At 35.6% G+C, this 12,845-nt stretch overlaps 1 protein-coding gene across 4 annotated transcripts in view; it reads left to right on the top strand.

Moving 5' to 3' along the window:
* The window catches only part of ARID2 (AT-rich interaction domain 2), a 232,164-nt gene that overhangs the window by 109,680 nt on the left and 109,639 nt on the right, over window positions 1-12,845 (top strand). For all 4 annotated transcript variants that reach the window (XM_064284353.1, XM_064284350.1, XM_064284354.1 and 1 more), the window contains one exon: window positions 9,214-9,347. In XM_064284353.1, the coding sequence (XP_064140423.1) occupies window positions 9,214-9,347 (134 nt within the window). The remainder of the gene's footprint in view (window positions 1-9,213; window positions 9,348-12,845) is intronic.

Genomic DNA, 12,845 nt, shown 5'->3' with positions numbered 1-12,845 from the left:
AAAAAAAGAACTCTGCTTTCTCCATAGCATGAAGATTTTGTTTATGTAAGTGCTTTCTATTCATTGTTGAAACTTCACCTTAACCTTAAAGGGGAGATTAGATGTCCATTTTGTTTTCTAAATGATCTGCTAGTTGAGATACTGTTCGTCACCTCATGTTATCACAGGAAATGTCAGCATGTTTAGAACTCCTGCGCTTTTGGAAAAGTAAATGTGTAACTCTTTCTCAGGATTGGCAGCACTTTCAAGTTCTCTTTGCGAAAATATGCAGGCAACTTCTGTGTGATATGATAGGTTTTCATAGTCACTTCCCACCTAATTATGAATTATATGTGAATATTTTACTATATTTTAAAGGTCTTGTTTTTATACAGTTGACTAGTTGAAATCATCCTTTAGCACTTTTGGCACTTGTGATTTCAACTTCTTTGCTGCATTAGCTTGTCTGTGAAGAATGCAATAAATGATTTTGACATGGTGTCCATGAGTCGAAATGCATTTGGTTTTTTGGTTTTTGGTCTTCCTCAGTCTTGTCTTGCCCTCTTCCAGCTAATGCGGCTGTTTCGTCATTGCAGCTATTAGTAGAATTAACATTTTCCTGAAAACCTTTTTTCTAAAAAAGTCGTTTGCTTATGAGAATATATCTTCTCTGGTACAGGTTTCCTTTACTGACTCACCAAAAAGTAGTTCTTCATGAAATTTGTTTTTGAGAGAATCTAGTTAGAAACATCTGTATTTGAATTCAGTTATATGGAATACCTTCTACATGATGTAATTTGCTCTAATCCTTGTTTCTTCAACTCTTAAATACCGTTTTCTGGTCACGTCTTCACGGTATTTGGTGACGAAAGCAGTGTATTTGTTCTGTTGCTGTATTGTCTCTATATTAATTAGACATTTTTTGCATGAGGGAAGAAATGTTTCCCCAGTGTTACCAAAGTTACTGCCTTTGAAAAGACACTTCTAAATATTTATCAGTACACTTACTGTTAATAATATATATTTTTAAATAATCAATATTTAATATTGATTGTTTGCATGACCTAGAAAATATTGCTGAAAAAATGTAAAGATTTGTCTTCATATTCTGGATACTTGGTTTTCAGCATTGTGCAAATTATCAGGTAACATAAAAGGTACAGCATTAACCTAGGATGGGTTCATCATCAGCGTTTGTGCATTTAAAATGTACAGTTAAGGTTTTCTTGATAATTTTGAAATCTTTCATATCTGATTGCATTGTCATTGTTTTTATCTCAGTATGGTTGACAGGGCTCATGTTAGAAGTGTCAGTTCTGCCATTTTCTTGTTTATTTTTGCTTGCATTATTATTCAAACTGGTTTCTTGGCAGTAATTAGTTTTCTTGTCCTTTTTGAGAGTTTAGTTAAAATTAAATATTATTTTTAAATTCACTTAACTACACAAACACAGACATCACTACGTGGAGAAGAGGCATTGTCAATCCACAAATTAAATATCTGTTGGAGTATATTGTGTGTGTGCCTTACTTTGAAGGGTACTCTTCAGAAATAAGAACTAAGGCTCATATTTGGGGTTATGATGTCCTGAGAAAGCCTGTACTGGGAAAGGAAGTAGATTGGATATTCTCTCAGTTGTACAAGAAAGGGGCTAAACCAGAGATCCAAAAGCAGATGTAGTTTGTAATTCTTTATAAATTAAATGTCTCCTTTTGTTGTTTTCTAATGAAGCACGGGTGCATAATTTTGTTAAATGCCCTTTGGCATCCTTTGTTTAGATAATGTAAATTTTCATCTTTGGTAGTAGGTGAGTTTAATGTTAATAAATTGTCAATATTGACTTATCCTTGAATCTCTGGAATTAAGTCTTCAGAATCTTGGGTGTGTGTGTTTAATATGTAGTAAGAATTTTTTCCTAGTACTTATATATGTAGTCATTTTGGTTTTTACTTAAATTTTTATTAAATTTGTCAGCTTTGCTAGATTGCAGTTTTCAGGAAGCTTCCATCTTTTTCTTTAATTAGAAACATTTTCCGTAACAATGGGAATATCAGTTCTTTGAAAGCTTGAAATAACACTGTTGTTTTTCTGATATTTTTTTAATTGTGAAATATACCATACACACAAAAATAACTTAATACATGTAAGTTTATCCACACCAACACACACACACACACAAAAAAAACAGTACTAATATCTTTGAAGTACCCTGTGGTCCTCTCTTTATTGCTTGTTCCTCCAGAGAGATAACCCCTAGTTTATCTTCTAGGTGATTATCATTCTTTTCTTTAGAGTTTTGCACATACTTGTCTATTGCTAAAAAATATATTTTAAGTTTTTTGCTTGTTTATGACCATCTTATAAGTGGGATAATAATGTATGTATTGTTTGAAAAAAAAAACTTAATCAACATTTTATTATTGATAATCATGTGTGTTCAAGTTTATTAATTTACATTGCCATATAATATTTCATTGCATAAATATTCCACAGTTTTTGTCCATATTACCATTAATGAATATTTGGGTTATTTCCAGTTTTTTCTGGGATATGTATGCCTAAGAGTGAAATTGCTGTGTCATGGGGTATTCTTTATTTTCTCTACAGATTACATGCAATAATTTTTTATTTCCTAATGGTGATTTGGAAAGCAATAATTCTGATTTTATTTTGCTGTTACACACTTGAAAAATGTTTGGAAACGCAACTGAGAACATATTTCCCTTAATATTAGCTGTGAGAATAAACTTGTTCACTCTTCCAACATAAATAACACATAGAATACAGTTTCAATTCTTCTTATTACTTCTGCCTCTTTTCTCATTTTGGGGGAAAAGTTCTTGAACCTTATATTGGGGGTATCTTTTTCAAGCTTTTATATTTTCTATGTCTCTTTTTGGAATTATGAATGAATTTGCATTCTCTTGTATGTCTATATTTAAGTAGTTTCTGTGTTCATCTTTATTGCTACTTAACCATTCCTTAATTTTGATTCACTTGTCAGAGCCCTGGTGGCACATGGTTAAAGCACTCTGCTGCTTACCAAATGGTGGATGGTTAGAACCCACCAGCTGTGCCATGGGAGAAAGATGCAGTAGCCTGCTTCCATAAAGATTTACAGTCTTGGAAACCCTATAGGGCAGTTCTACTCCGTCTTACAGGGTCACTAAGAGTCAGAATCAACTCGAGGGCAATGGATGTTTTTAGTTTTAACAATTAGAGTACTTAAATTTGAGTGCTTTTTTTTTTTTTTAGGAGAGCCATGTGGCTTTATTCTTTCTGAGTCTTTACATATCTAAAAATGGACGTCCATTGTCTTCCCTGGTGAGCAGCTTGGTTGGGTATGGAATTCTTGTGAAATAACCTTTTTTTACTTAAAACTTTGAAATTTGCTTTTCGTTATCTTCTAGCAGTTAATTTTGAAGAGAATATAGAGCCTAATCCAGTTGTTTCTGTGTATCTTTTTTGAGGTTTGGGAGAAGGAAGTTTCCGGGTAATTCTAGGAGCTGTCTTTATGTTTGAAGCTTAAATGTCTCACCAAGATGTGTCTGCATGTTTTCGAGGGGGAGCCATTTTAATCATTTTTAAGTGTACAATTCAGTGATATTAACTACATTTACCACATTGTACAACCATTACAACTATCTGTTTCAAAAAGTTTTTCATCACCCTAAACTCAGTACCCCCTAAAGCAGTAACACCCCATTCTTCCCTCCCCAAGTCTATAGTAACTGTGGTAACCAAAAAAAAAAACAAGACAAAACTTTTGGTCCATGCATTTGCCTGTTCTGGATATTACATACTCAGTAGCAGTCCTGTAGGACTGCCCCATAGGGTTTCCAAGGAATGGCTGGCTGGTGGATTCAAACTGCACACCTTTGGGTTAGCAGCTGAGGTCTTAACCACTGCACCACCAGAGTATAAGTGGAATCATACAATATATGTCCTTTTGTGAATGCTTGTTTCACTTAGCATAATGTTTTCATGATTCATCCATTTTATACCATGTATCAGAACATCATTTCTCTTTATGGATGAATAATAATCCATTGTATGTTTATATCGCATTTTATTTATCTGTTCGTCTTTTGGTAGACATTTGAGTTTTTTCTGCCCTTTTGCTATTATGAATAATGCTGCAATGAATATTTGTGTACAATTGTCTATTTGAGTCCATGCTTTTATGTCTTCCTGGTATATACCTAGCAGTTGCATTGCTGGGTCATATGGTAATTCTATGTTTAACTTTTTTGATGTTGATAATATATATAGCAAAATATGCACCAATTCAGCCATTTCTACATGTGCAGTTTGGTGACATTGATTGCATTCTTCAAGTTGTACATCCATTCTCACCCTCTTTGTATGTTTAAATTTTTGATAAATGACCACTTTTCCACAGCAGCTGCACCATTTTACAGTCCTACCACCAATGCATGATAGTTACAATTTCTCCACATCTCTGCCAACTTATTATTTTCGTTTTTCTGATAATAGCTGTCTTAGTTTTGATAGTACTGTCATAACAAGATATACAACAAGTGGGTGGCTTTAGACAACAAATTAATTTTTTCACAGCTTTGTAGGCTAAAAATCCAAATCAGGGTCTTAAGAAAGTCAGTTCTTTCTTTGGGCCTCTCTCCTAGTTTCTGGTGTCTCTGGAAATCCTTGGCGTTCCTTTGCTTATAGATGGGTCCTTACTTGGCATCTGTCTCCCCTTTGTGTGTGTCTCTGTCTAATCTGGTCTGCCTGTAACTCTGAAGTGATTACGTTTAGGATCCACTCTACTCTGGTATGCCCTTGTTAGCATAACCAAAGACAGTCCCTAACAGGGTCATATTTGTAGGTACAGGAGTTAGAATTTCAAAATATATTTTCGGGGATGCAATTCAGTTCATACCAATAGCCCTTGTTAGCATAACCAAAGACAGTCCCTAACAGGGTCATATTTGTAGGTACAGGAGTTAGAATTTCAAAATATATTTTCGGGGATGCAATTCAGTTCATACCAATAGCCATCCCAGTGGACATGAAATGGCATCTCCATGTGCTTTTGATTTGCATTTCTCTAAGGACTAATGACATTGAGCATCTTTTCATGTGTTTATTGGCCGTTTGTATATCCTATCTGGAGAAATATCTGTGTAAATCTTGTGTTCATTTTTAAATTGGGTATTTGTCTTTCTTAATGAGTTGTAGGAATTCTTTATATATTTTGGATATTAAGTCCGTCACTTATATGATTACCAAATATGTTCTCCCATTCTGTAGGTTGCCTCTTCACTTTCTTGATAAAATTCTTTGATTCTCAGAAGTTTTAAATTCTGATCATTTCCAGTTTATTGTTTTGTTGCTCATGCTTTTGTTGTCATATCTCAGAATCCATCGTCAAGAACAAGGTTTTGAAGCATTACCTTTATGTTTTCTCATAAGAGTTTTCTGGTTTAGTTCTTATATTTATATCGCTGATCCATCTTGAGTTAATTTTTGTACATGATGTGAGGTATGGGTCAATTTTATTTATGTGTAGATCCAGTTGTTTCCACACTTTGTTGAAGAGACTATTCTTTCCCCATTAAGTGGATTTGGCACCTTTGTCAAAAATCAGTTGACCATATGTATGGGTTTATTTGTGGATTTTCAGTTCTGTTCCCTTGGTCTATATGTCTGTCTTTATAATAGTACTATGCTGTTTTGATTATTTTTGCTATATATTTTGAAATGAAAAAAGTTTGAGCCCTCCTATTTTTTTCATCTGTTTAAAGACTCTTTTGGCTACTCAGGGCCCCCTGCCATTCTGTATGAATTTGAGGATCAGTTTTTCCATTTTTTAGGAAAAAATGGCTGTTGTAATTCTGTAAGTGATTACTTTGAATCTATAGATTGCGTTAGGTAGTATGGACATCTTAACAATATTAACTCTTCCAATCCATGAACTTTGAATGTCTGCTTTACTTTCAGCAGGGTTTTATAGTTTTCAGTATGTAAGTTTTTCACCTCCTTAGTTAAATTTTTTCCTTGGTATTTTATTCTTTTAAATGCTATTATAAATGGAATTGCTTTTCAAAATCCCTTTTTAGGTTCTTCATTGCCGTTGCATGGAAACACAACTGATTTTTTGTGTGTTGATCCAGTACCCTGTATCTTAGCTGAATTTGTTTATTTGCTCTGTTAGCTTTCTTGTGGATTCTTTGGGATTTTCTGTATATAGGATCAGATCTGTAAATAGACACAGTTTTACCTCTTCCTCTCTGATTTGGATAATTTTTTCTCTTTTTTATTGCTCTGGCTAGAACTTCCAACACAGTGTTGAGCAGCAGTGGTGAAAGAGGGCATCCTTGTCTTGTTCCTGATTTTAGGAGTTAAGCTTTCAGACTTACACCATTGAGTATGATGTTAGCGGTAGATTTTTCATAGCACCCTTTATCATAATATTGATGAGTTTCTTTTCTATTCCTAGTTGGCTAAGTGTTTTTATCGGCGTTAATTTTTTCAGATGCTTTTTCTACATCAATTAAGATGATCAGGTGATTGTTTTCTTTTGTTCCATGAATGTGGTATAATACGTTGATATTCTTATGTTGAGTCACTCTTGCATTCCTGGTATAAATCTCACCTAGTCATGGTGTATACTTTTATTGATGTGCAGTTGGATCCTGTTTGCTAGTATTTTGTTGACTATTTTTACAGCTATATTCATAAGGGATATTGATCTGTAGTTTTATTTTCTTTCAGTGTCTTAGTCTGGCTTTAGTGTAAGGATAATGCCAGCCTCATAGAAGGAGTTAGGAAGTGATTCCCCTTTTATTTTTTGGAAATGGTTAGGACGGATTGGTATTAATTCTTCTTTAAATGTTTGGTAGAATTCACCACTGAAGGCATATGGTCATAATGTTTTATAATCCTTTTCATTTCTGTAGGGTTGATAGTTAATGTCCTTATTTTCATTTGTTGTATTTTAGCTTTTGCATCTTTTTGTTGTTGTTGTTCTCACCAAAAAAAGAAAACCAAACCAAACCCAGTGCCGTTGAGTCGATTCTGACTCATAGCGACCCTATAGGACAGAGTAGAACTGCCCCATAGGGTTTCCAAGGAGCGCCTGGCGGATTTGAACTGCCAACCCTTTGGTTCGCAGCCATAGCACTGAACCACTATGCCACCAGGGTTTCCTGTTGTTCTCACATTAGCTAATAAAGTTTGTTGGGTTTATTGATCTTTTCAGATAACCAGCTTTTGGTTTCATTGATTCTCTGTTTTGTTTTTACAATCTCTATTCCATTTATCTCTCCTTTAATCTTTTATGTTTTTCTCTGTGGTAGCCCTGGGCTTAGTTTGTGCTTCTTTTTCTAGTTCCTCAAGGTACAAAGTTAGGTTATTGATTTTAGGTATTCCTAAAATTTACAACTATAAATTTTCCTTTGAGCACTGCCTTTACTGTATCCCATAAGTTCTGGCATATCGTGCTTTTGTTTTCATTCACCTTTAAGTATTTTCTAATTACCCTGTGATGTCTTTTTTGACCCATTTGTTGTTTAATAGTATGTTTTTTAATTTCCACATATTTGTGAAACTTCCAATTTTCTTTCTGTTCCTAATTTGTAGTTACATTCCATTGTTTTTGGAGAAGATACGTTGTATGACTTCACTCTTTTTAAATCAATTAAGACTTGTTTTGTGACCTAATACTTGGTCTATCCTGAAGAATGACCCATGTGCACTAGAAAAGAATGCATATTCTGTGTTTGGTGGTAAAGTGTATTATGTATGTCTGTTAGTTTGTTTTATAGCGTTCAAGCCCTCCATTTCCATATTGGTTTTCTGTCTAGATAGTATATTCATTATTAAAAGTGATACACGGAAGTCTTCAACGATTATTTTAAAATTGTCTTTTTCTCCCTTCAGTTTTCTCAATGTTCCTTTAATGTTTCTTGAAGCTTTGTTGTTAGGTGCATATAAGTGTATATATAATTGTTATATCTTTATTAATTGACCTTTTATAATTACACAATGCCCTTCCTTGTCTCTTGTAACATATTTTGACTTAGTCTATTTTATCTCATATCTCATATTTATCATAGCTCATATTTTCCGCTCTTTCAACCTATTCATGTCTTTGGGTCTAAAATGAGTCTCTTGCAGACAGCATATAAGTGGATCACTTATTGTTATTCATTCTGCAATAATCTGCCTTTTGATTGGAGTGTGTAATCATTTACATTCATGGCAATTACCAATAAGGCCTTACTGTTACCATTTTGCTATCTGATTTTTGTATGTGTTATACCTTTTTTGTCCCTCATTTCCTCCCATACTGCTACTTTTGTGTGTTTTTTTTAGCTAACCATTTTGATTCCCTTTGTGTACATTTTTTATATTTTGTGTATGTGTGCTCATTTTGCCAACATACATGCATTTAACATCCTTAATTTGTGACCACCTAGTTTAAATTGATACCAACTTCAGTAGCATAATTTAACTCCTTTTCTATACTACTCCTCCCCTCGCCGTTTTGTTGTTGTCACAAATTACGTCTTTAAACATTTTGTGCCCAATAACCTAAATTTGTTTTTTCTTTATGCATTTATCTTTTAAATCATGAAAGACATTACTAGTATAAAACTGGTCTCTATATTTACGCATGAGATTCCCTTTATTAGAGATCTTTTGTTCTTTATACAGCTTCGAGTTACTGTCTAGTATCCTTTTGTTTCAGCCTGTAGGGACTCCCTTTAGTATTTGTTGTAGGGCAGATCTGGTCATAACACACTCTCTAAGCTTTTGTCTATCTAGGAAGTATCTTTGCCCTCATTTTTGTAGGACTGTTTTTGTTGGATATAGAATTCTTTGTTGTTCTTTGTTAACAATTCTTTTCTTTCAGCACTTGAAATATTTCTTCCCACTGCCTCTTGGCCTTCACAGCTTCTGAGGAGAAGTCAGCACATGTTAGAGATCCCTTGTATGTGATGATTCACTTCTCTTTACTGTTTTTAAACTTCTCTTTTTATCTTTGTGTTTTGAGAGTTTGATTTTAAGTGTTTTAGTGTTAACTTTTTGAGTTTATCTTTTAGAAGTGTTGCATTGAGTTTATCTACGGTATTACTGCTTAAGTTACTGGGGTTTTTTGTTTTAATTTTTGCGAATCTATTAAAGGAAGAACAGATATATGCCGTGAAGTTAAAAAAATAAGACATAAATCTATTTTTAAATCTTTGCCATGCTGTTTTTCTATTTCAGTTACCTAGAAAAGTACGAGAAAGTTCATCATTTTGGGGAAGATGATGATGAGGTACCACCAGGCAATCCAAAGCCCCAGCTTCCTATTGGTGCAATTCCATCTTCCTACAATTACCAGCAACACAGTGTGTCAGGTAAATATCATTTAAACTTAATATGACATAGGTCCACATTTTTGAATTAGAGTAAACATTCAGTTAATTAGTGTTTTACTTTGCACATGAGGACACTTAAGGCCTTGAGGTAATGCACCTGTCACAGATCAACATCTAATTGGCTTCAGGCCCTTTCTAGCACAAGCTGCTTAAGATTTTTGGTTGGTTGCAGGAATTTTCAGAGTTATGCCTATTCTTTGAAGTGAAAGTTTTTTTCCTTATTGCTTTGACTAGCAATCACGTAACTGAAATATGCACTAAAATGGAAATAGGTGTAGTGGTTAAGAGCTATGGCTGGTAACCAAAACGTCAGCAGCTCGAACCCACCAGGGGCTCCTTGGAAACTGTACGGAGGGCAGTTCTACTCTGTCCTATAGGGTCGCTATGAGTCGGAATCAACTCAACAGCAACAAGTTTGTTTTTTTGTTGCTGTTGTTAGGATTAGGAAATCTGAGGACGCCCATGTAGCATCTACTGGACTTTATATAATTGTTGGGATTCACAGAACCATGATTCATTAAAATTCCCTGTAATTACTGTGTTATTTTCCTGCTGTGGAGTCCCTGGGTGACACAAACAGTTAAGCGCTCAACTACTAGCCAAATGGTTGGTGATTCAGACCCAACCCATGGTGCCTCAAAAGACGGTCCTGGCTATTTGCTTCTGAAAGGTCACAGCCTTGAAAACCCTATGGAGGAGTTCTATTCTGCGCATATGGGGTTGCCGTGAGTTAAAATGACTTGACAGTGACTAACAACAAGAATTTCCTGCCATGATATCAGGAAGATTTTTTCATTTAAGTCATTTTTATAATGGTTGTGGAGGAGGGAATCTGCTGCTAAAAGGAGCTGGACTCAAATTGGAAATAATCAGGTTGAGAGTATGATAAAGAGGTTCTTAAGTAGGATACACGTGGGGGTTCCAGTGCTTGTTGCCTGTGGGGGTTGGGGATTGTGATGAGTAGGAAGAGATCTCTGAAGAGATAAGCATTTCTGCTTCTTCAGTTATCAACATTTGTCCTAAAAAAGAGATTTTTCTTTTTCAAACTGATATTTTAAATGTTACTTTCGTTCTAGTTATTTTATTCTTATTATTCATTGGTAAGAGTGCCAGTCTCTTTTAAATCCTTACACTTAAGCTATTTCATTTATGCTAGTGTTTTAGTCATTTAGTGCTGCCGTAACAGAAATACCCCAAGCGGATGGCTTTAACAAATAGAAATTTATTTTCTTACAGTCTAGTAGGTTACAAGTCCAAATTCAGGGCATCGGCTCCAGAGGAAGGCTTTTTCTCTCTGTAGGCTCTGGAGGAAGGTCCTTGTCCTCAATCTTCCCCTGGTTGAGGAGCTTCTCAGGCGCAGGGACCCCATGTCAAAAGGACACGCTCTGCTCCTGGTCCTGCTTTCTTGGTGATATGAGGTGCCCAACTCTCTGCTTGCTTCCCTGTCATTTTATCTCTTTAGAGATAAAAGCTGGTACAAGCCATACCCCAGGGAAAGGCCTTTTACCTTGGATCAGGGAGATGATCTGAGTGAAAGTGGTATACAATCTCACCCTGATCCTCCTAACATAAAATTACAATCACAAAGTTGAGGCCAATGACAGAATACTGGGAATCATGGCTTAACCAAGTTGATAAACACACGTGGCGGGGGTGGGGGGGGACATAATTCAAGCCGTGACATTCTACCCTTTGGTCCCCAAAAAATCACATCCTTGCAATGAGCAAAACATATTCACCCCATCATATCATAGCAAAAGTCTTAACTCCAAGTCCAAAATCCAAAAATTCTTCTTTATCTGTGAAATTGAGAATACAAGTTCTCTGCTTCCAAAGGTGTAATGGCAGAATAGGCACAAGCTAGACATTTCCATTACAAATGGGAGAAACTGAAGGGAAAGAAGGCATAACAGACACCAAGCAAGTCAGCAGAACACATTACATTAGTCCTCAAAGCTTTGAAAATAATCCTCTGTTTCTGAGACTGTTTACACAATAACCCTGTCCTCCAGCCACTACCAATCATTCAGTCTCTGGCAATGTTTCTGTCACCAAGGCCATATTTTCCAACTACTGCTCCTTCTTCTTTGTTTTCCAAGTTTTGCATTCCAGTCACCAGTTATAATGCATCCTGATTGCATGTTCGATTAATTTCGGACTGCAGAAGCTGATAAAAATCTTCAATTTCTTCATCTTGGCCTTAGTGGTTGGTGGGTAAATTTCAGTAATAGTTGTATTAACTGGTCTTCCTTGTAGGCGTATGGATATTATCCTATCACTGACAGTGTTGTACTTCAGGATAGATCTTGAAATGTTCTTTCTGACAATGAATGCAACACCATTCCTCTTCAAGTTGTCATTCCCAGCAGAGTAAACTATATGATTGTCCAATTCATAATGGCCAATACCAGTCCATGTCAGCTCACTAATGCCTAGGATATCGACGTTAATGTGTTCCATTTCGTTTTTGACCATTTCCGATTTTCCTAGATTCATACTTTGTACACTGCAGGTTCCAATTATTAATGGCAACTATATACATGTATCTGGCTAGATGGAACGCACAGGAATCAAATTGACTATATCTGTGGAAAGAGACAATGAAAAAGCTGAATATCATCAGTCAGAACAAGGCCAGGGACCAACTGTGGAATAGACCATCAATTGCTTATATGCAAGTTCAAGCTAAAACTGGAGAAAATCAGAGCAAGTCCATGAGAGCCAAAGTACGACCTTGAGTATATCCCACCTGAATTTAGAGACCATGTCAAGAATAGATTTGACGCGTTGAATGCTATTGACCGAAGACCAGAAGAGTTATGGAATGACATCAGAGATATCATACACGAAGAAAGCAAGAGGCCGTTGAAAAGAAAGGAAAGAAAGAAGAGACCAAGATGGATGTCAGAGGAGACTCTGAAACTTGCTATCGAACATCTAGTGGCAAAAGCAAAAGGAAGAATCGATGAAGTAAAAGAACTGAAGAGAATATTTCAAAGGGTGGCTTGAGAATACAAAGTATTATAAATGACATGTGCAAAGAGCTGGAGATAGAAAACCGAAAGGGAAGAACACGCTCGGCATTTCTCAAGCTGAAAGAACTGAAGAAAAAATTCAAGCCTCGAGTTGCAATAGTGAAGGATTCCATGGGGAAAATGTTAAACGACGCAGGAAGTATCAAAAGAAGATGAAAGGAATACACAGAGTCATTATACCAAAAAGAATTTGTCAACATTCAGCCATTTCAAGAGGTAGCATATGATCAGGCACTGAAGGCATTGTCGAAAATCAAGGCTCCGGGAATTGACTGAGTATCAATTGAGATGTTTCAACAAACGATGCAGCACTGGAAGTGCTAAATTGTCTATGCTAAGAGATATGGAAGACAGCGTCCTAGCCGACTGCCTGGAAGAGATCCATATTTATGCCTATTCCCAAGAAAGGTGATCCAACTAAATGTGGAAATTATAGAACAAT

This window comes from Loxodonta africana, chromosome 4 (assembly GCF_030014295.1).
Source record: "Loxodonta africana isolate mLoxAfr1 chromosome 4, mLoxAfr1.hap2, whole genome shotgun sequence".
Taxonomy (NCBI): domain Eukaryota; kingdom Metazoa; phylum Chordata; class Mammalia; order Proboscidea; family Elephantidae; genus Loxodonta; species Loxodonta africana.
This window is presented reverse-complemented; position numbering and strand designations above follow the sequence as displayed.